Consider the following 21,230-nt stretch of genomic DNA (forward strand, 5'->3'; position numbering starts at 1 on the left):
TAATTAAAGACAAATATACATATAAAATACAAACAAAAAAAATAGTGACTGTACACAATGTCAATAAGGAGTCCAGAACCCATCCAACATTTTACCTCTCAAACAGAGTTATGAGCCTGACAGAACATTTCTTTCAAATCTTTCTTGAAGCTGGACAAAGAAGTTTCATACTTGAGCCACAATGGCAGCCTTTTCTTTCAGTAGGTCCACACACAGAAAAAGTACCAGACCGTGTCATCTCCAACAAATATACTGAAGTGCAGGAACAACAAGTTCACATTTGTCTTGAGATCTTAAAGGCCGAGACGGCAAATACCACTGTACAGCATGATGCAAACAGTACATGAAATCCTGATAAAGTGCCTGATGGAACATTATTAACAAAATTCTACTACGCATTGGCAACCATTTCAGATGCTTAAGATTGACAGTCATATGTTACGACCGTGAAAAGCCCAATACAAGTCGCGCAGTAAACACCTGAACACAGAAGCTTGGGAGGACAAGATAAATGATTTGGGCTGCAAAAACCTGAGGTACAGTTTAGGGAGTGAAGAACGTTTGTGCAAGAAAGAAGAGCGGGCCTTGGGTGTGATCGAATGTGATGGTCTTAAGGTGGCCAAACAGGTAGAAAAGGTGACAATGAAAGCTAAAAGGATGCCTGGGTGCATAGGGAGAGGAATGGCCAGTAGGAAAAAGGAGTTGATGATGCCCCTGTGTAAGACTCTGGTGAGACCTCATTTAGTATACTGTGTACTATTCTGGAGACCAAATGTTCAAAAAGATATAAACAGGATGGAGTCTGATGGCGGCTACTAAAATGGTCAGTGGTCTACATCATAAAGCGTATGGGGACAGATTTAAAGATCTCAATTATGTATACTTTGAAAGAAAGGCGGAAGAGGGGAGATTTGATAGAGACATTTAAATACCTATGCGCCATAAATGCGTAGTAGGCAAGTCTCTCAATTGAAAGGAAGCTCTGGACTGAGGGGGGGCATAGGATGAAAGCGAAAGGGGACAGACTCAGAAGTAACCCGAGGAAACACTTCTTCACGGAAAGGGTGATGAATTCATGGAACAGCCTCCCGTTGGAAGTGGTAGAGACGAAAACAAACTCAGAGAGATTGGGACAAGTACGAAAGATCTCTAAGGGAGTGAAAGGGACAGCAAATAGCATGGACGGGCAGACTGGATAGGCCATGTGGTCTTTATCTGCCTACATTTTTTCTATATTTGTTTCTACGTTTCATCTGAGATCAGGGAGCACCAAAACCCATGGAAAAGGGCAGCGTTTTGTGTTCAACAGGTGAAAAATCCCACCCAGGGTGGATGAGCATCAGTGACCTGGGCCTTGAGGCAGAGTACGAGCAGTTTCCTCTTACCTTTATGTAAGCCTTAGTCCAGGCCTGAGCCAGTTTCTCTGAACTTCCCTCTGTGCATTTCACTACTTCCAGTGCAGACTCTGCTTCCAAATCATAATCTTTGATGGTCTCCTCCTCTATAAACTGCTTCAAAGCTCTTTTTAAGTCTATTGTAAGGAAAAGAAGTACCACAGATAGTAATGTGCACAACCCAAAGATTTTATCTGACACACACAGAAAACAGTAATCCCTGCTTTGGCTGCGTTTCTTTTCAAAGTGTTCTAGTAACGTGAAGGTAAGAAAGCTGATGAGCAAGGCAGGGTGTACTTCATTAAATTTCCCTCGTGTACAGAGCACGGCGCACAAATGAAATGGTAGAAACACGTGAAAAAGTTAAATGAAGCATGCCAGATTTAAAACAGCACCGGTTGCACTCTTTGCCCCCCCCCCCCCCCCAACGCATTACAGGTCTAGATATTTCATATCCTTCCATCCGTCTAACTAAATCACTAGTAAGCAGTTAAGGGACCAAGCAAAAAAACGGAGATGTTGACTTTCTGGGTCTTTTCTTCATATGATTAACAAATATTGTAACATATTAATGGTGCTATCAACAATGTGACTTCTGGAATTATACCCCCACCAAAACAGAACTGCATTTAAAAACATGAAAGAAAAAAACAACACAAAAACAAAACAAAACAGATTTTTAAAACAGACACCATTTGTAATGTAATGTAATACGGCTCTTGCATCCCGCTAACTCCCACAAAACTGGTTCAAAGAGTGTAACAAAAAATTTAAAGTTAACTCATAAATTTCTTAAATAAAAAAAGTTTTCAAGTTTTTATGAAAAGAATAATAAGAACCCCCCAAAAATGTAATTCTACTGGAAGAGATGACCAAAAACAAGGAGCTTGATAAAAGAAGCCTCAAGACAACACTTCTGACTCCTAAAAAAGAAGGCAGAAACAAGTAAAATGGAACTGTCAACAGAAAGAAATGGAAAAACAAACATCAAGAATATAAGTAGGAACAAAACAATCAAACGTTTAAATATTATACAAGACAATTTAAATAAAACACAAAATGGAAGCCAATGAAGAGAAACAAGAGCTGAAGAGCTAGCCAATCTTTTCAGAACCAGTATCAATTCGGCTGCAGTGTTTTACACGATCAGTAGTTTTGAGCGAAGTTTAGCAGTAATGGATAGATATAAAATATTACAGTAGCAAAATGATGAGTATGAAAGAAGTGACGAATTTGATGTAGCTGATGAAGCTTAAAAAATACAACTTATTAATTTTAGAAATACAGGGATGCCACCAATGATGAATTATCGCTCGGGCCCTCCTCAATTGGAATGAATAGAAACATATCATCAGCAAAACTACAGCTCCTTACAGGGAGTGGACCATAGGCTTTTATTCTTGAAAGATCTTGCAGAGTTCGCTATGAGGTTTCCAGGTACCTGTGCTTCCCAAAGCTGGCCATGCCGTTTTCCTATTAAAACAGTACCTGAGTACTTTCCACCTGCTATTTCTACAAACTGACCACATCGGAAGTATCAGGTCAATATTCAAAAGCACTTCAACACCAAATGCAAACCAAAAGGTATTTTTGTTTTTTATTTAGTGTCAATTAATGGATACATTTTGGATAGCAGAAAGGCAAGTAGACTGAAACAAACCAAAGCAGTCCAAAGAAGAAATGTATTAAATAAGCAGCACCACCGGAGAGATAAAAACCTATGCCTGATTTGGCCAAATTTTACCCTTCCTAGTACGTATGGACCATCAGTGGTGAACTTCCTTGAATAACACAAGAGAAAACTGTTTTCACCTTATATCCTCAACGGTCCTTTATCCAAACTGCAATCTTTAACCAAAAGGTTCATCCTTATTATCATCATTTTTCATTCTATATTTTAAAATTCACTAATTATTATTTCTTCTATAGAAGTACTTAGAGCTTTATGTATATAGGGGAGCTCCTGTATCACGGATCTGGGCTATGAGCTCTTGGACTACAGTCGAAGGACTCCAAAGACCAAGCAAGAGGCCTAGTGGCCCCGACTGATGGCAGGCAAGGCATGACTGGGAGTACTGGGCTGATAGAAGTGTCAGAAAGTAATCAGGGAGGTAGGATTGACAGAAGTTGAACCTGCGGGTGGGCTCTGTGAATCCTAACATAAATGGTCACTGCAGTGAAATTGAAAACAGTTACACTCCAACAAGGGACCAACGGAAGCTGAGAACGTGGCAACCTTTGCAAACCACACCAGCAACTTTAACTTCGAGGTAGATTCTCCTTTCTAGGATACATAGAACTAGAGTTAAACAGTACAGGCCCTTCTGCAGCAGGGTTACTAACACATCTCCTTCAGTAAGTAAGACTTAACGTTCCTCTGCACTGACCAGGAAGATGGAAGCTGTACTTACCATCCTCAATGAAGCAAGGTAAATTGTGCAGCAACATCAGCCGGCCATGTAGGTGATCAGGGTTTTTTTCTTGTACAGGGAAGAGGAGAGGCACAGCGAGTTCAAAGCACTGGGATCCAGCATGGAATTTATATACAAATTCTCTTTCCTTGGAGCAGATTTTCTCTTTCTTAGGTTTCATTATTGACCGTATGTGTTCTGCAGAATCAAAAACGTTACCTTTCCCCAATTTATCACTTAACACATGCTCATCCTCAGGGGCTGCAAAAAGGAGAAAAAAAAATACCCAAATATACAACTTAACTTTTTCTTGTAATAAATTTTATTGAATTTTTGTAACAAATTATAACACTGATTAAATCAAAATGTCATACGTAATGACAAGTAATTATAAGAACAATTGTACAATGGCACATATACTTTTAATGACTTTCTCAGGAAGGGACGTTTTCCTGAAACCTGCTTCCAAATAACCAATGCACACGCACATCTTGACTACATGTGAAGGTCACAGGTGCTCATGTATCGCGATTGTACAAAATGCTGTGGAGACATCAAAAATGTTCACATCATGGTCCTAGTCAGACTTCTACACAGAGCTTAATTTCTGGGAACAGCTTAGAATGTAGTACGCCTCCTCTTTTGTATTGTGAGAAAGGTGTAAATATACTGCTTTTTCATTTAACATAATTGCAAAAATAACTTATGCCCTGGTAGAAAGGAACTCTTTAGGGATGGAAGTATAACTATACTTCTGTAGGCGCTTTGTAACAGAAATCACTATATTATAGCTTTCTAAAAAGGAACTTGCAATGTGTGAAAAGTGATAAAAGTGCTGAGACAGGGAGAGAGAGATAAAAGGGGGGGTAAGAAGCCCAAAGAGCTGAAATAACAATGTATCTAAGCATGAAACCATGAAGCTGTAAAACTAAGGAGAAAGGGGGAGATGAAACATGGGCTAAACTATGCAAAGCTCTCACATAAAGATTTGAAAATACAAAAATGCAAACCAAGCAGAACTAACAATGGATAGAGGCTCAGCTGCTTGGGTGATGGAAAATTTTCAGAGGACTGTCATATGATAATTATCAATGATGTATTGGAGTTTGGTAAATGTGATCAATATCCAATGAGAAACTTAGGGGCAGATACTTAATGTAACAAAAAAGAAAGGGTGTATAACCTGTAAACATTAAGGAAGGGTGTGCTTGTTGCTTCTAGAGGCACCCATCTTTGCAAGGGTATATTTTGAAATAATAAATGAATTAAGACTTGTTTCACCAAATCTGGTTTCATAAGTTCTTTTTGTATAAGATCTCAGGTTATCTGCAGGCTATTTATAACAGTATAGACTCTAGACCACAAAGAATATTCTGCTCCAGCTCTTCCCTCTGCTTTAAATAAAGAGGTAGCCCAATAGTCCAGAAACCAACTACTTTTTCCCTATGGAATTTCTTTAGTAGGTAGGTCTGTTAGACGGCCCACATTTCCCGCTTCCTTTTCCACAGAAACAGTTGTGGAAATTTCCCAAAGTCCCTGAAGCTGGAAGAAGGAAGATGGTTGCTTACCATTAAACAATAATGATTAACAACAACAATAATAAATCTGTGCAAACACAAGTCTTAAGCACTTATAGGTGAATTCAGGTTAAAAGAACTCTGGAAACCACACACTCTTTTTAGGGAGCCTGGTTCAGACTAGAGAGCTGCATGGGTACGGGGTTAGCAGGAATCCCACAGTACTCCAGAAGGGATCTCGCGGAAGTGTAGTGCCAGGCCACACTACCTATCCTTTTCTTGCGCCATGGTAATTATAATTAAACTAAAAAATTAATGGATATGGTCGATAGCACTGAAATTCCCATAAGCACTGAAAGGGGAAATTATCAACATGGGCTACTGTTGAGTTATTTTACTATATGTGGAACGCATTACCAAAAGCCTTGAAAACGACGTACGACCACCTAAACTTCCGGAAATCATACAATCTGTGACTGGTTGTAAGGGGGCTTGGCTATTGTGGGATGGGTCCCTCAGTGATTACCAGGGTTGCCAGATGGGCGGTTTTCCCGCCCAATTGGGCGGTTTTCCGCAACCTGCCATGGGAAACTTTTGCCCGCAGCGGGTTGCGGTTTTTTGGGCTCGTTTTCTTTTTTCTGTGCGGGTTTTGGGCGGTTTTTCGGCTGGCGGGGGGGGGGGGGCTAATGGCGACAGAGGCGGGGTTTGTGACGTATTGGGCGGGGCTTGGTGACGTATTGGGCAGGGTGATGACGGTGGGGGCGGGGCTGATAACGGCAGGGGTGATGACGGTGGGGGTGATGATGGAAGGGGTGGGGTTGATGACAGCAGGGGTGGGGGGTGATGACAGAAGGGGCGGGGGTGATGATGGAAGAGGCAGGGGTGTGTGCGGTTTTTGGGCGGGTTTTGTGTGGGAATCTTTTTTTTTATATGGTTATCAATAGAAATCAAACAAAATAAAACATGGAAAAGAAAATAAGATGATACCTTTTTTATTGGACATAACTTAATACATTTCTTGATTAGCTTTCGAAGGTTGCCCTTCTTCGTCAGATCGGAAATAAGCAAATGTGCTAGCTGACAGTGTATATAAGTGAAAACATTCAAGCATTACAGTAAAATAGATACCATTGGAGATTCTGTATGGAATGTTGCTACTATTGGACATTCTACATGGAATGTTGCTATTCCACTAGCAACATTCCATGTAGAAGGCTGCGCAGGCTTCTGTTTCTGTGAGTCTGACGTCCTGCACGTACGTGCAGGACGTCAGACTCACAGAAGCAGAAGCCTGCGCGGCCACATTGGTGATCTGCAAGGGCCGACTTCTACATGGAATGTTGCTACTATTGGAGATTCTACATGGAATGTTGCTAGTGGAATAGCAACATTCCATGTAGAATCTATAGAAATCAAACCAAATAAAACATGGAAAAGAAAATAAGATGGTACCTTTTTTATTGGACATAACTTAATACATTTCTTGATTAGCTTTCGAAGGTTGCCCTTCTTCGTCAGATCGGAAATAAGCAAATGTGCTAGCTGACAGTGTATATAAGTGAAAACATTCAAGCATTACAGTAAAATAGATACCATTGGAGATTCTGTATGGAATGTTGCTACTATTGGACATTCTACATGGAATGTTGCTATTCCACTAGCAACATTCCATGTAGAAGGCTGCGCAGGCTTCTGTTTCTGTGAGTCTGACGTCCTGCACGTACGTGCAGGACGTCAGACTCACAGAAGCAGAAGCCTGCGCGGCCACATTGGTGATCTGCAAGGGCCGACTTCTACATGGAATGTTGCTACTATTGGAGATTCTACATGGAATGTTGCTAGTGGAATAGCAACATTCCATGTAGAATCTATAGAAATCAAACCAAATAAAACATGGAAAAGAAAATAAGATGATACCTTTTTTATTGGACATAACTTAATACATTTCTTGATTAGCTTTCAAAGGTTGCCCTTCTTCCTCAGATCAGAAATAAGCAAATGTGCTAGCTGACACTGTATATAAGTGAAAACATTCAAGCACTACTATGACAGTCTGACAGGGTGGGAGGATGAGGGTGGGTCGGAGGTATGCATGGGGACATCAAAGCATATCATTGATATTTTTGTTTGATTTCTATTGATAACCTTAAGAGTGGACTAACACGGCTACCACACTCCTCTACTTTTTTTTATATGGCAACCCTGGTGATTACCCCACCCCTGAAGACAGTTTCCAAGGTAACCAATATATGCAAAGTGCAAAGATCCTGCAGAGCGAGCAAAGAGCAGAATTTGAAGGCAGGTACGAGCTACAGACGCACATCCAGGAAAATATCTCCCTCCTCGCCACAACCCCCCTTAAACTGACACTCTTTCTCCCATCTTTACCTTCAAGACAACGCCGACTTCCTCCTCCAGCAGCTGCTCCGCTCACTCGGCCACCGTCGCCGTCGGAAACAGGAAATACGTCAGAGGAAGGGCGGGGCTATCTGTCAACCCGGGAAAACAAGGTGGAGACGGGGAGTTTGGGCTTGAGAGAGAATTAAACGAAGACGGAGGAAGGAGTTACGTACGTGTTGTTACGCGTCTGCTTCTCTCGCTTTGCCTCTCCCCGCACCGCGGATCGGCTTTGACCGCATGATGAGAGAACAGGAGCGGTATGACGTCAAACATTGGAAGCTTCTTAGGTTGTTCTCCGTTTCCCCTTCCCCGCGCAGCCGTCGCTCTGCGTACACTCAAAACAAAGCAACTGAGCCTATGAGCTGTTGCGTCCACGTTACTCTTTATGGGTGGTAGCATTTATTTATTCTTAGTTATATTTTCAAACATGCTACCTTGTCCAGCATACGGATGTACAGAGAGGAAGTAAAATAATGGAAAAACTTTTCATAGGTAGAGTGGTCATTTGTTATAAACCCTAATCAGTGTGTCATTGGAGGGGCTGGTTTTAAGGACACCCCAGTATATGTTCAACAAACCAGCTCTCTTAGGAGCAGGAGTAGCGTGGGAGAAACTGAGTTACATAGTAACATAGTAGATGACGGCAGAGAAAGACCTGCACGGTCCATCCAGTCTGCCCAACAAGATAAAGTCATATGTGCTATTTTTTGTGTATACCTGACCTTGATTTGTATCTGCCATTTTCAAGGCACAGACCGTAGAAGTCTGCCCAGCACCAGCCCCGCCTCCCACCACCGGCAGCAACTCTGTCCCTGCTTCAGTAAATAGGCCTCATGTAAGAGAAATATAAACTCTGAAGAAAACGAAGATCCCAATGCAGCTGAATGCTCTTGTCACAACCTGAGGCTGTAAAATGGTAGCAGTGCTCTGTGCATGATCAACCAGAAGCTGCTGGTTATTGCCAGTTGCCCCTGACAAAATGGCATCTGCATAAAACTGCACACAGGCCCTGCCGGAGAGCCCAAAGACCCCAGTATATTCGGATGCTGTGCCGAATCCTATGTGCTGCTGCTGACCATTTTCCTCTGCATCCCACAGGATTTTCAGCTTGCCTACACTCAATGCTGGCCAGCAGGTCTCACAGTGGGAACATTGCTCAGCTGTCTCTGCGGGAGTCATCATTCAGCCCTGCTGTCTGTCACCAGTGCAGCATAACATGTCCCAAGCGGTCAAGATTTCTTCCCTGTACCAAGTAGAACTTGCAACTCTCCAAGCCGTTCAGAGTCAAACTTTAGTCAGACTTAACCGCTTCCAGCTGCTCCTCCGAAGCTCACTCTCCACAACTCTTACCACAGCTGAGAAAGGCTCAGGACTGGTATGTCCCACACTCTCCAACAAACCAAGGAGAGGTGAAGGGAGGGAAAAAGTAAATTCATGGGGCACCACAGAGACAGGCCTCTCAATATCTCCAGATTTGACTCTGCAGCCTCAAGCCCTCTGTGAAGCTCAACTGGGGACCAGTTGACCAACTGGACCAGAAGCAGATCACTCAGAACCAGAGGCTGAAAAGTGTGCCCATCCACCTGCTGGAGTCAGAAAATACTAAGGAGCTGGAGTGGATGTCAAGAGAGATATGTCTCAGCTCAGTTTTCAATTCTCTATCTCTTCCTGCTGGTTGATGGACACAACCATCTCACAGGTTCTGGAATAGTGGGAAGCTATGTAATGGAAACGTTAGGATTTCTTTTTTTTTTGTTACACAATTTAGGAAACCTGTAAAGAATATGATGGCAGAAAGGAGACCAGATAGCCCATCCAGTGTACCCAGTCTCCACAATCCTCTCTCCGGATATCCTTGGTACTTGTCCTATGCTTTCTAGAATTTGGATACTGCCCCTGTTGCCACTTCGGGTTGACCAATAAATCAATAATGCTTTTATGTAATAATATTTCCTTATGTTATGCTGGAGTCTGTCCCCCTTCACCCTCATCCTACCATCCCTTGTTCCATAGCCTCCTTTCTACTGAAAGAAGCCCATATCCTATGCATTTATATTTTTGAAGAATTTATATGTTTCTTACCCTACAGGTCCAGTGTTAACCACGCTGAGGCTTAGGGCAGAAATTGGGCCCCCCCCCCCCCCCCCCCCCCCCCCATCCACTAAAAAAGATATCAGCTGTGGTATCATATCACCCAATCCCATGTCTTCCCCATGATGCACATGCTGGTTTGTTATTTATATTTCATTACAAAACAAGGCAGATCACAAAAACATACAAAATAAAAAAAGCATAAAACAATAATGAAGCATTTGACTCTGGCTCATATCACATCATCTTGTGGAAGCAGAAAGTTACATCAGGAAGAGACGGGATGTATCGTATAGCAGGTTCTAGGACTGACAGCTGATGGCTTAAGTGAATAGCTTTTGCTGTCCTGAGCACTGTACAGAGAAGCACTGTTTTAAGGTAGGGTACAGATTTGGGGGGGGGGGGGGGGGGAATCTGCCGGGACATGGCCCCTAGGAGCATGAAGCCCTCTGTAGCTACCCCTGTCATCCCTGCTTGTAGAAGCTGGCAATCAGAAGTAGTAGGAATAGTGGAGTGGCAAGGAGGGTAGGCCTTGTTACTTGAAGAGTGGATGAAGCGAGCTGAAAGAGATGCAGGGTGAAGATCAGGAAGAGTTTGCTGGTGACAGAGTTGACTTGAAGGGGAAGGAGAATAAGGGAAGTAGAAACTGCAAAGGTACTTCACCTCCCCCTGCACAGAGACTCTGCCAAGCCATATGTCACACTGCCTTTTCTACCAAGTCTCCCACACAGACGTGGCTGAGTCTTTCAGTGGAGGAAGGGAAAATAAGCCATTGTGTCAAACTATAGGTGAGCATTTTCCAATTTATTGTAAGGGCTATTAAGCACTATTTTTTTTGAGGTACGACAACAGTTTTATTGTAACCTGCCTATTAATAAACAGGTTAGAAATATTTTAAATAAAGACTAAGCAGTATGTATTTTAACTTTACAGTAGAATCAGGCCAGCCCAAAATGAAAAACCATGTGCAGCAGCACCTCTCCACCCCCATCCTCAAAAATATAACAAAAGTGATTCTAACATGTCTACATTTGGTCAAAATGCTTCCCCACCTCACATTTTTCTGCAAAATATGAAGCTGCTGGTGTGCCATTAAAGAACTGCTGAATAACTTGGGGTACGGTTAGATGATGCCAAGTGCTTCAACAATGTGATTAAAGGCCTCTCACTGTGTAGATCAGCTGAATCATAACATATGCTGAAAACAGTAAGGATTTGAGTAAAAGGTTTATTAACACCTAGACTGAATGAAATGATACCACTGACACACGTGTACATACATTATACTTGTCATCTTCACATTTGCTCATAATTACTATTTTTACATATATTGTGATAGCATTCTCTGAAGGGTAAAGCGATTTTCACAGTTTGGATTTTTTTTGCCGTAATTGCAATTTTTAGTTGTTTTCAGTTATCAGAATATCACTGTTTTGACTCCTCCATGAACACGTAGTTTTCGGTTGTTGATCAGAAAAGAACTCTGGCCAGTTCAAACATCACCTGTGGAGCACAAGAGAAGTGACAGACTGGTCACCTGGGGGTAAGCAGCATGGAATCTACTTTTTTTGGGATCCTGCCAAGTATTTGTGACCTGGATTGGCCACCGTTGGAAACTGGATTCTGGGCTAGATCTGACCCAGTAAGGCCGTTCTTATGGTTAAACTCCTTGTTAGTACTGTATTTATTTATTTATTGCATTTGTATCCCACAATCTCCCACCTCTTTGCAGGCTCAATGTGGCTTACAATCATCGTGAATAGTGGAAGCATGTAAGAAGATTTACAATTAGTATTATAGAAGGACCTTGGGCAACATGATAATGAAAAAACATAGTAGTTTAACACGCGAACATAATAATGATGAAACAAACTAGTAGTTTAACAAGCTAGTATTGTAAGGCATTTCTGGATAGTTGTATTGGGGTTCATATTTGTTGGTTTTTGTGGTATGCCTTGTTAAAGAGATGGGTCTTCAGTAGTTTGCGGAAGTTAGTTAGTTCATAGAGTGTTTTTAGGTTGCGTGGCAGCGCGTTCCAGAATTGTGTGCTCAGGTAGGAAAAGGTTGACGCATGCGTTAATTTGTATTTTAGTCCTTTACAGTTGGGGAAGTGAAGATTGAGGAATGTTCGGGATGATTTCTTGTAGATGCATCAAGTTTTGGTCAGTTCAGGCTAGGGGCAGTTTTCATATTCCCTCCATAGCTACAAGGTCTGAGGCTACTTTCCACTTGGGGACTCTGCACCAGCTTTAAGTAAACGTCCAAGCACACTCTGAAAACTGTCGAAGGAAAAAAAAAAACCTGCAGACAAATGCACCAACTTCTTCTGCAAGTTCTTTTTTCCAACTAAAATAATACATGTGCTTTTGAAAATACAAACTGTGTCTGGTGCTCCAATCTCTGCCCCCAGAAAGATTCTGCTCCAAGCAGGTGTGTATGTACTTGTACCCTCACAGAAGGAGGACAGTTTTCAAACATCCCAGTTCCATGGATAAATCAATATTTTGAAAAGTCTTCTGTTGAGAACATTAGAAGAACCATACTGGGGCAGACTAACGATCCATCTAGCCCAGCATCCTGCTTCCAACGGTGGCCAATCCAGGTCACAAGTACCTGGCAGAATCCTAAACAGTAGTTTTAGTTTATTAAAAATGTTCTTTACTGCTCAAACTGACTGGCAGAGCTGAGCGGTGTACAAGCTAAAAACAAGTAATTGGAAAGGAAATCCAGCTAATATGACAGAAGGTAAAATTATGTATAATCATACCTGATAATTTTCTTTCCATTAATCATAGCTGATCAATCCATAGACTGGTGGGTTGTGTCCATCTACCAGCAGGTGGAGATAGAGAGCAAACTTTTGCCTCCCTATATGTGGTCATGTGCTGCCGGAAACTCCTCAGTATGTCGATATCAAAGCTCCATCCGCAGGACTCAGCACTTAGAGAATTACACCCACGAAGGGACACTCTGCCCAGCTCACCACCGCCGAAACGGGGGAGGGGAATTAACCCAGCTCATCCCCACACAAGTGGGGGAGGGGAATCCGTCCAGCTCATCCCCGCGGAGCGGGGGAGGGACACCACACCCGCCGATGCGGGGGGATCTGGCTTATCCTGCAACCGCAACCGCGGGAGGAGCTGACTGACCCTAACACCGCCGAAGCGGGAGGGGTACAAAGCTGCCCTACAGCCGCACGAAGCGGGAGGGAGTGCCGGCAGAATTTTAAGTCTCAATCCAGCCCCGTAAAACGGAGGGGAGAGGAATGCAGCAGCTCACTGTAACACAAACTCGTCTTAACTCTTGAAGAATCCAAGTGAAAAAACTTGAACACGAAGTCTTTCTGAAGTAACTGAAGACTAAACTTAAACCTGAAATGCAACCAGAATAAAAACAGTACAGATATCTGGGAGGGGCTATGGATTGATCAGCTATGATTAATGGAAAGAAAATTATCAGGTATGATTATACATAATTTTACCTTCCATATCATCAAGCTGATCAATCCATAGACTGGTGGGATGTACCGAAGCAGTACTCACCCAGGGCGGGACATTGAAATCCCTGACCTCAACACTGAAGCTCCAAACCGGGCCTCCGCCCGTGCAGCCACAGTCAAACGGTAATGCTTGGAGAATGTATGAGCCGAAGCCCAAGTTGCCGCCTTGCATATCTCTTCCAAGGAGACGGATCCGGCCTCTGCCATCGAGGCCGCCTGAGCTCTCGTGGAGTGAGCCTTCAGCTGGATAGGCGGCACCTTCCCCGCGGCCACATAAGCCGCTGCAATGGCTTCCTTGACCCATCTTGCCACTGTAGGCTTAGCAGCCTGCAGACCCTTACGAGGACCTGCAAACAGGACAAGCAGATGATCCGATTTCCGGAAATCATTGGTCACTTCCAAGTATCTGATGATGACTCGTCTCACATCCAGATATTTAAGAGCAGAGTACTCCTCTGGGTAGTCCTCCCTACGAAAGGAAGGGAGACAGAGCTGCTGATTCACATGGAAGCGAGAAACAATCTTGGGCAGGAAGGAAGGCACTGTGCGAATAGTCACTCCTGCCTCAGTGAACTGCAGAAAAGGCTCTCGACATGAGAGCGCCTGGAGCTCGGAAACTCTTCTGGCTGAAGTGATAGCCACCAAAAAGACTGCTTTCAACGTCAGGTCTTTCAGAGATGCCCTCGACAAGGGTTCAAAAGGCGGCTTCTGCAATGCTCTTAGCACCAGGTTGAGATTCCACGCAGGCACCACTGAGTGCAGAGGAGGGCGCAGGTGATTAACTCCCTTGAGAAAGCGCACCACATCTGGCTGTGAAGCCAGGGAAGCACCCTTCAGGGGGCCCCTGAAGCAAGCCAGAGCCGCTACCTGGACTTTAAGGGAACTGAGCGACAGGCCTTTCTCCAGACCTTCTTGCAGGAACGCCAACACTGAAGAAATTGGAGCAGTGAAGGGAGAAAGTGAGCCTGCTTCACACCACGCTGCAAAGATACGCCAAACCCTGGCGTAAGCAGTAGAAGTAGAGCGCTTCCTCGCTCTCAGCATAGTGGTGATGACCTTGTCTGAGAAGCCCTTCTTCCTCAGACGCTGCCGCTCAATAGCCAGGCCGTAAGACCAAAGGGGGAGGGATCCTCCATCACCACGGGACCCTGATGTAACAGGCCCTGCTCCACTGACAGCCGCAGAGGATCGTCGACTGAGAGCCTGATCAAGTCCGCATACCAGGGACGCCTGGGCCAATCCGGACCCACCAGGATTACCCTGCCGGGATGCTTTGCCACCCGGTCTAGCACCCTGCCCAACATGGGCCAGGGCGGGAACACATAGAGAAGCTCTTGTGTCGGCCACTGTTGGAGAAGAGCATCTACTCCCAGGGATCGAGGGTCCCGTCCTCTGCTGAAAAAGCGCGGCACTTGGCAATTGGCCGATGACGCCATCAGATCTAGGCTCGGCTGGCCCCAGCGCTTCGTGATGTCCAAGAACGCCTGAGCAGATAGCTGCCACTCTCCGGGCTCCAAGGTATGGCGACTGAGAAAGTCCGCCTTGACATTCATGACTCCGGCAATGTGGGCCGCTGAAAGCTGCTCCAGGTTCACTTCCGCCCACTGGCAAAGATTCATAGCCTCCTTGGCTAGAGGGGCGCTCTTGGTACCTCCCTGGCGGTTGACATAGGCCACAGCCGTGGCACTGTCCGACAGGACCCGTACAGGCTTCAACACCAGTACCGGGATGAACTCCAAAAGCGCCAACCGAATGGCTCTGAGTTCCAGGAGGTTGATAGACCACTTTGCCTCTGCAGGAGACCAGAGCCCCTGCGCTGTCCTTCCCAAGCAGTGGGCTCCCCAGCCCGACAACGAGGCGTCCGTCGTGACGACAATCCACTCTGGGGTCACCAGAGGCATTCCCGCAGACAACTTGTCTGTCTGCATCCACCAGCTCAGCGCCTTGCGCACTGCTGGGTCCAAGGGAAGGCGCACAGCATAATCCTCTGACATCGGAGTCCAGCGCTGCAGCAAAGAGTGTTGAAGCGGTCTCATATGAGCCCTGGCCCAGGGCACAACTTCCATCGTGGCCGTCATAGAGCCCAACAGCTGCACATAGTCCCAAGCCCGAAGGGGAGAGGCTACTAGGAACTGGTCCACCTGAGCCTGAAGTTTGACAATCCGATTGTCTGGCAGGAACACTCTGCCCACTTGGGTGTCGAATCGAACTCCCAGGTACTCCAGGGACTGAGTCGGGCGCAGCTGGCTCTTCTCCCAGTTGATGATCCATCCCAGGGAGCTCAAAAGAGCAACTACCCGGTCCACAGCTTTGCCGCACTCTGCATAAGAGGGGGCTCGGATCAACCAGTCGTCCAGATAAGGATGGACTTGTACCCCTTCCTTTCGTAGGAAGGCCGCGATGACCACCATTACTTTGGAAAAGGTCCGCGGAGCAGTAGCCAACCCGAACGGGAGGGCTCTGAACTGGAAGTGTCGTCCCAGGACTGCAAAACGCAGAAAGCGTTGATGAGGAGGCCAGATGGGAATATGCAGGTACGCTTCCTTGATGTCCAAGGATGCCAGGAACTCTCCTGCCTTCACTGCCGCTATAACAGAGCGGAGAGTCTCCATGCGAAAGTGCCGCACTTTCAAGGCCCGATTGACCCCTTTGAGGTCGAGGATAGGCCGGACAGAACCTCCTTTCTTTGGTACCACAAAGTAAATGGAGTAACGTCCCATGCCAAGCTGACTTTCTGGCACCGGAACGACCGCGCCCAGGCGGATCAGATTGTCCAAGGTCTGCTGCACTGCCACAGCTTTGACCGGAGACTTGCAGGGAGAGAGTACAAACCCATCTTTTAAGGGACGGCAGAATTCTAGTTTGTAGCCGTCTCTGATGACTTCCAGCACCCACGCGTCTGAAGTTATTGTGGTCCACTCGCCCAGAAACGAGGACAGCCGTCCTCCAATCTGCACTGGGGCGTGGACCAAGACCCCGTCATTGGGTACGAGACCCTGGGGGAGGACCGGAGGGAGCACCTCCGGGACGGCGGTCTCTGCGAAAGGAATGCTGCTTGGGGGAGAAATTCCTCTTGAAGGAAGAGGAGGCAGAGCCCGACTTGCCCGGGCGGTACCGACGGGCTTCCTGCAACCGTCCTCTGAAGGTACCGGGACGAGTACTAGCCCGAGCCCTGACCTCTGGTAACTTCTTGCCCTTAGACGTGCCGAGATCGGACACGATTTTGTCCAGCTCGACCCCAAAGAGCAGCTTGCCTTTAAAAGGCAACCTAGCCAGGCGGGATTTAGAGGCGTGGTCAGCAGACCAATGTTTCAGCCAAAGCCACCGCCGCGCAGAGATTGTCTGAGCCATGCCTTTCGCTGAGGCCCTCAAGACATCATACAGCAAGTCTGCCAAATAGGCTAAGCCCGATTCCAGGGCCAGCCAATCAGCCCTCAAGGAATGATCCGAGGGGGAAGCCCGCTGCACCATAGTCAGGCACGCCCTGGCCACATAGGAGCCGCAAACTGAGGCCTGCAAATTTAAAGCAGCCGCCTCAAAGGACGACCTTAAGGCCGCCTCCAATCTTCTGTCTTGGGCGTCCTTTAGGGCTGTGCCACCTTCCACCGGCAACGCCGTTTTCTTAGTCACCGCAGTGATTAAAGAATCCACGGTAGGCCACAGAAAGGCCTCACGTTCACTCACAGCCAAAGGATAGAGGCGGGACATAGCCCTAGCCACTTTAAGGCTCGCTTCTGGGACATCCCATTGAGCCGAAATTAAGGTGTGCATGGCATCATGCACGTGGAAGGTTCTAGGCGGGCGCTTCGTCCCCAGCATAATGGCAGAGCCAACAGGGGCTGAGGGAGAGACGTCCTCCGGAGAGGAAATCTTCAAAGTGTCCATGGCCTGTAACAACAGGTTGGGCAAATCCTCTGGGCTAAAAAGCCGCGCTGCAGAGGGGTCATCCGCTCCATCCGAGCGGGGATCCGTCTCCTCCAAGGAATCCGCAAAGGACCGTTGGGAGACCTCAGACACGCTGCCCTCATCTACATCGGAGGAGACAAATTCCTCCAAGGCCTGGGAATCAACCCGAGGGCGTTTACCTCTGGGAACCTCAACCTCTTTACCAGACGAGGGAGCAGGGGCAGCGTTGTGCATGAGGAAGGCCTGATGCAGCAGCAAAACAAACTCGGGGGAGAAACCCCCCAGACTGTGTACTTCCGCAGTCTGGGCAACAGCCCTAGACGCACCCTCAACCGGCGCTCGCAATAGCGGGGGAGAGACATGCGCATCCAAAATGGCGTCCGGCGCGAAACTCCGCGAAGGAGCCGCGCGGGAAGAACGGCTCTTAACTTTAGCCGCTTCTGTGCCGTTGCCCAAATTAAGGGCGTTCATGGCATTAATGTCTCCAACCTCAAGGGCGGCCCAAGAAGAAGCCGTCCGAGCCGCGTGGCCGGCCAAGATGGCGGAGGCGAGGAGCGGGGGATGGGCGTTTATGGCGGGAAAAACCGCCACGCCGGAGGAAGGACCGGGACATTCATCGGTCACGAAACTGTCCCCCAACAAGGGCGAATCAGGCTTGAAGACCCCCGCATCCCCTCTAGAAGCGCTCAAGCGACCCGGGGAGCGACCCTTTGCGCCCTCGCCCTCCGACGCCATATGCCACGAGGAGAAGAATCGGGGAACCCCCTGCCCGCTATAAAAAGGTAAAAATTACCTGCTGTCCGCTCCGAGTTGTAACGACCTGGTGTCCCAGTGAGTAGCTGCAATAGACGCTTAAATAAACGTCGAAATAAACGCCTTTAAGGACGTTCAAAATTTTTTTTTTTTTTTTACGGAGCCAGCGGGAGGGGGGAGAAAAGGAGGGACCTGGCACCACCAGGTTTGCACTTGCTCAAAAGAGCCCTCAACCCCAGGCACTCAACAAAACCTAAAAATTAGGCTTGGAGGCCTAGCCAGAGCTGCTGCTGTGTGTGACCACCACCTGCTGAGATAGAGAACATACTGAGGAGTTTCCGGCAGCACATGACCACATATAGGGAGGCAAAAGTTTGCTCTCTATCTCCACCTGCTGGTAGATGGACACAACCCACCAGTCTATGGATTGATCAGCTTGATGATATGGAAAAGGAAGATTCCTACAGTGGCTTTCCTCATTTCTATCTCAATAGCAGACTATGGACTTTTCCTCCAAGAACTTGACCAAACCTTTTTTAAACCCATATACCACATCCTCCGGGAATAGGTTTCAGAACTTCCTAGTCACAGAGTGAGCAAATATTTCCTCCTAATCATTTTAAAAGTATTACGATGTAACGTTGTTGAGTGTCCCCTACTCTTAGCAATTTTTGAAAAAAATAAACAATCTACTCACGTTTACCCGTTCTACACCACTCAGGATTTTGTAGATGTCTATCATATCCCCCCCCCCCCCCCCCCCAGCTGAAAAGCCCTAACCTCTTATGCCTTTTCCTCATATGAGGCGCTCCATCCTCTTAATAGGACTGGGGACACTACTTCAGCAATGTCAACCAGGTCCACCAGCACCCTGGGCAATCCAGGGGGTGGGGCCCCCTCATGACACAGGCATCTGGCAGTGGTCCCCTGCATTACAGCACCACCCACTAAAGTTGTAAAATAAAGCAGCATTTCCCCAACTCGGTTCTGGAGTACCCCTTTGTCAGTCAGGTTTTCAGGATATCCACAATGAATATGCATGAGATAGAAGCAGTATATGCAAATCAATTGTATGTAAATCTCTTTCATGCATATCCTGAAAACCTGACTGGCAAGGAGGTACTCCAGAACCGACTTGGAAAACAGCTATAAAGCACTGTCACTTCACCCCTGCTTCCACTGAATGCAAATTTAACTCATGAATATTAGAAGATATCCTGAAAATCTGACTGGCTGCGGTTCCTCCAGGACAGGTTTGAGAACCACTGCCCCACTGTGACAGGCTGGAGCACAAGCTCACCTCTCCCTTCCAGTGCAGTCCAGCCATGATACGACATTCAATCTGAATATGAGGAATCTGCTCTAGAAGAAACTGCTCAATGTCTCTCCCCCAAATGTATCCACCAACAGAGGGCCAAGGACTTCTAGAAGGAAATGGCTTAATATCTCCCCCCCAAACTCTCTGCTAACAGTTCTTCCACTGAAACCAAACCAAATACTCTCTCCCTCGTTCCCCAACTGGTTTATAGATATAAAATTCTTAATATACCGCCAAAGTGGCTTTCATCTTACATAAGTTGCTTTCTCTGGCCCTAGTGGGCTCACAGTCTAAGATTTGTATCTGGGGCAATGGAGCATTAAGTGACTTGCCCAGAATCACAAGGAGCCACAGTGGGAATCAAACCCACGTCTTTTGGTTCTCATACCACTGCGCTAACCGTTAGGTTATTCCTCCACACCACTCCACTCGTTATTGTATTTGCTACAACATGAGCCCTTTCTGAAACAAAACATTACATAAAATTTTGTTTTGCTGCGCTGTGCAATCAGATGGATAACTGTGCTTACTGCCATTACTAATTCTTTCTAGAGTCCTCTTAGATGTAGACAGCACTGTACAGTCTCTTCTCCATGACTGAATTTATTAGAGAAAATGCTTACAACTAGAAGGATAACCAGGGGTTAAGATGTAACAGCAGCTGTAGAAAGCTTTATAGGCTGGGTTTTGGGTAAGGCTAGAGAGGGAGGATGATGCACTGACTAAGGAAGAGCAAAGTCAGGCGTTTACAATGGAGGAAGAGGACACAGATAAGAGAGACTTGTCCGAGGGAGAGACACTGTACCTCAATGGTGATAAGTATGACAATCATCCATTCCAGGCGCAATGCACGCTTCTCTGTCAGGTGGTTGCGCATCAGGTCTGTCAGCTCCATGCAGTGCTGCAGTTTTTCATTCATCACCTGCCACAGAAAAAAGTTGCAAGAGCAGATTCAGATGAGATTTTTCAAAAGAGTATAGCTGAGAGGCTGCACCAGCACCATCTGAAAGTACCAAACTCAGGTAAAGGGGAACGATTCTTAAAGCAACAGTACTAAGAAAAATGAACAACTATTCTCCCTCAAACTTGTCTTCCATTCCTGAGGACATCCTGGTATTTAATGTACATAAAAGCTTCTTGTGACATTATCGGTATCACTAAGCTGGATTGCTGCAGCACAGACTGGCATCAGAATCCCACAAATGATATAGCTCTCAACTCTGTAGACACATACATAGCTATCTACAGGGGTCCCAGAGAATATCGTCTTAAAAAAAAAAAACACTGGATGCAGTCAAAACCAAAAAAATATATTTAAAAAAGCTGGAAAAAAAATAAATGAAACACAAGGGGGTAAAACCGACTCATTGCTGTTGTATACCGCCTTGAGTGAATTCCTTCAAAAAGGCGGCAAATAAGTCCTAATAATAATAACAACAATACTCTGGGCAAGTCACTTAACCCTCCATTGCCCCATGTAAGTCGCATTGAGCCTGCCATGAGTGGGAAAGCGCGGGGTACAAATGTAACAAAACAATAAAAGCTGAAGAAATATGGTTACAACCTGGGCACAGAGGGCTAATATAGAGGCAATGCGATACATTGCCACATGGAGAATATGGAGTTCAATTTCCAGTCCTGGGCTGGAGATGCTAAAGAGAGTATTTACAGCCTTTGGGATGGAAGTGGAGGGGGGTGACAGGAAAACAATTTCATTTATTGCTCAGTGGTGTCACTTGGCAGCCACATTCAAGGCCAACTCTAGGCTACATAAGTATTGCCACACTGGGACAGAGCAAAGGTCCATCAAGCCCAGCATCCTGTTTCCAACACTGGCCAATCCAGGTTACAAGTACCTGGGTATAAAACTGCAGTTCAGGAGTGCCACAAGACAGGTTTTCAGGATATTCCCAATTAATATTCAAGATGTATAACTTTATA

General features: G+C 46.0%; 2 protein-coding genes across 5 annotated transcripts in view; both read right to left on the reverse strand.

Annotated features, from left to right (window-relative positions):
• Positions 1-7,760, reverse strand: part of C9H12orf4 (chromosome 9 C12orf4 homolog) — a 45,834-nt gene extending 38,074 nt beyond the window's left edge. Inside the window, exons 1-3 of the mRNA XM_030214541.1 lie at positions 7,711-7,760; positions 3,806-4,066; positions 1,386-1,531 (exon numbers count right to left, since the gene is read on the reverse strand). Of these exons, the coding sequence (XP_030070401.1) occupies positions 1,386-1,531; positions 3,806-3,986 (327 nt within the window). The 5' untranslated portion in view covers positions 3,987-4,066; positions 7,711-7,760. The remainder of the gene's footprint in view (positions 1-1,385; positions 1,532-3,805; positions 4,067-7,710) is intronic.
• A 3,265-nt stretch (positions 7,761-11,025) lies between these two features.
• RMND1 (required for meiotic nuclear division 1 homolog) overlaps positions 11,026-21,230 on the reverse strand; it is a 34,243-nt gene continuing 24,038 nt past the window's right edge. For all 4 annotated transcript variants that reach the window (XM_030213908.1, XM_030213910.1, XM_030213907.1 and 1 more), the window contains 2 exons: positions 20,095-20,211; positions 11,026-11,316 (listed from right to left, as the gene is read on the reverse strand). In XM_030213908.1, coding sequence (XP_030069768.1) covers positions 11,284-11,316; positions 20,095-20,211 — 150 coding nt within the window. In that variant the 3' untranslated portion in view covers positions 11,026-11,283. The remainder of the gene's footprint in view (positions 11,317-20,094; positions 20,212-21,230) is intronic.

This window comes from Microcaecilia unicolor, chromosome 9 (assembly GCF_901765095.1).
Source record: "Microcaecilia unicolor chromosome 9, aMicUni1.1, whole genome shotgun sequence".
NCBI classification, from domain to species: Eukaryota; Metazoa; Chordata; class Amphibia; order Gymnophiona; family Siphonopidae; genus Microcaecilia; species Microcaecilia unicolor.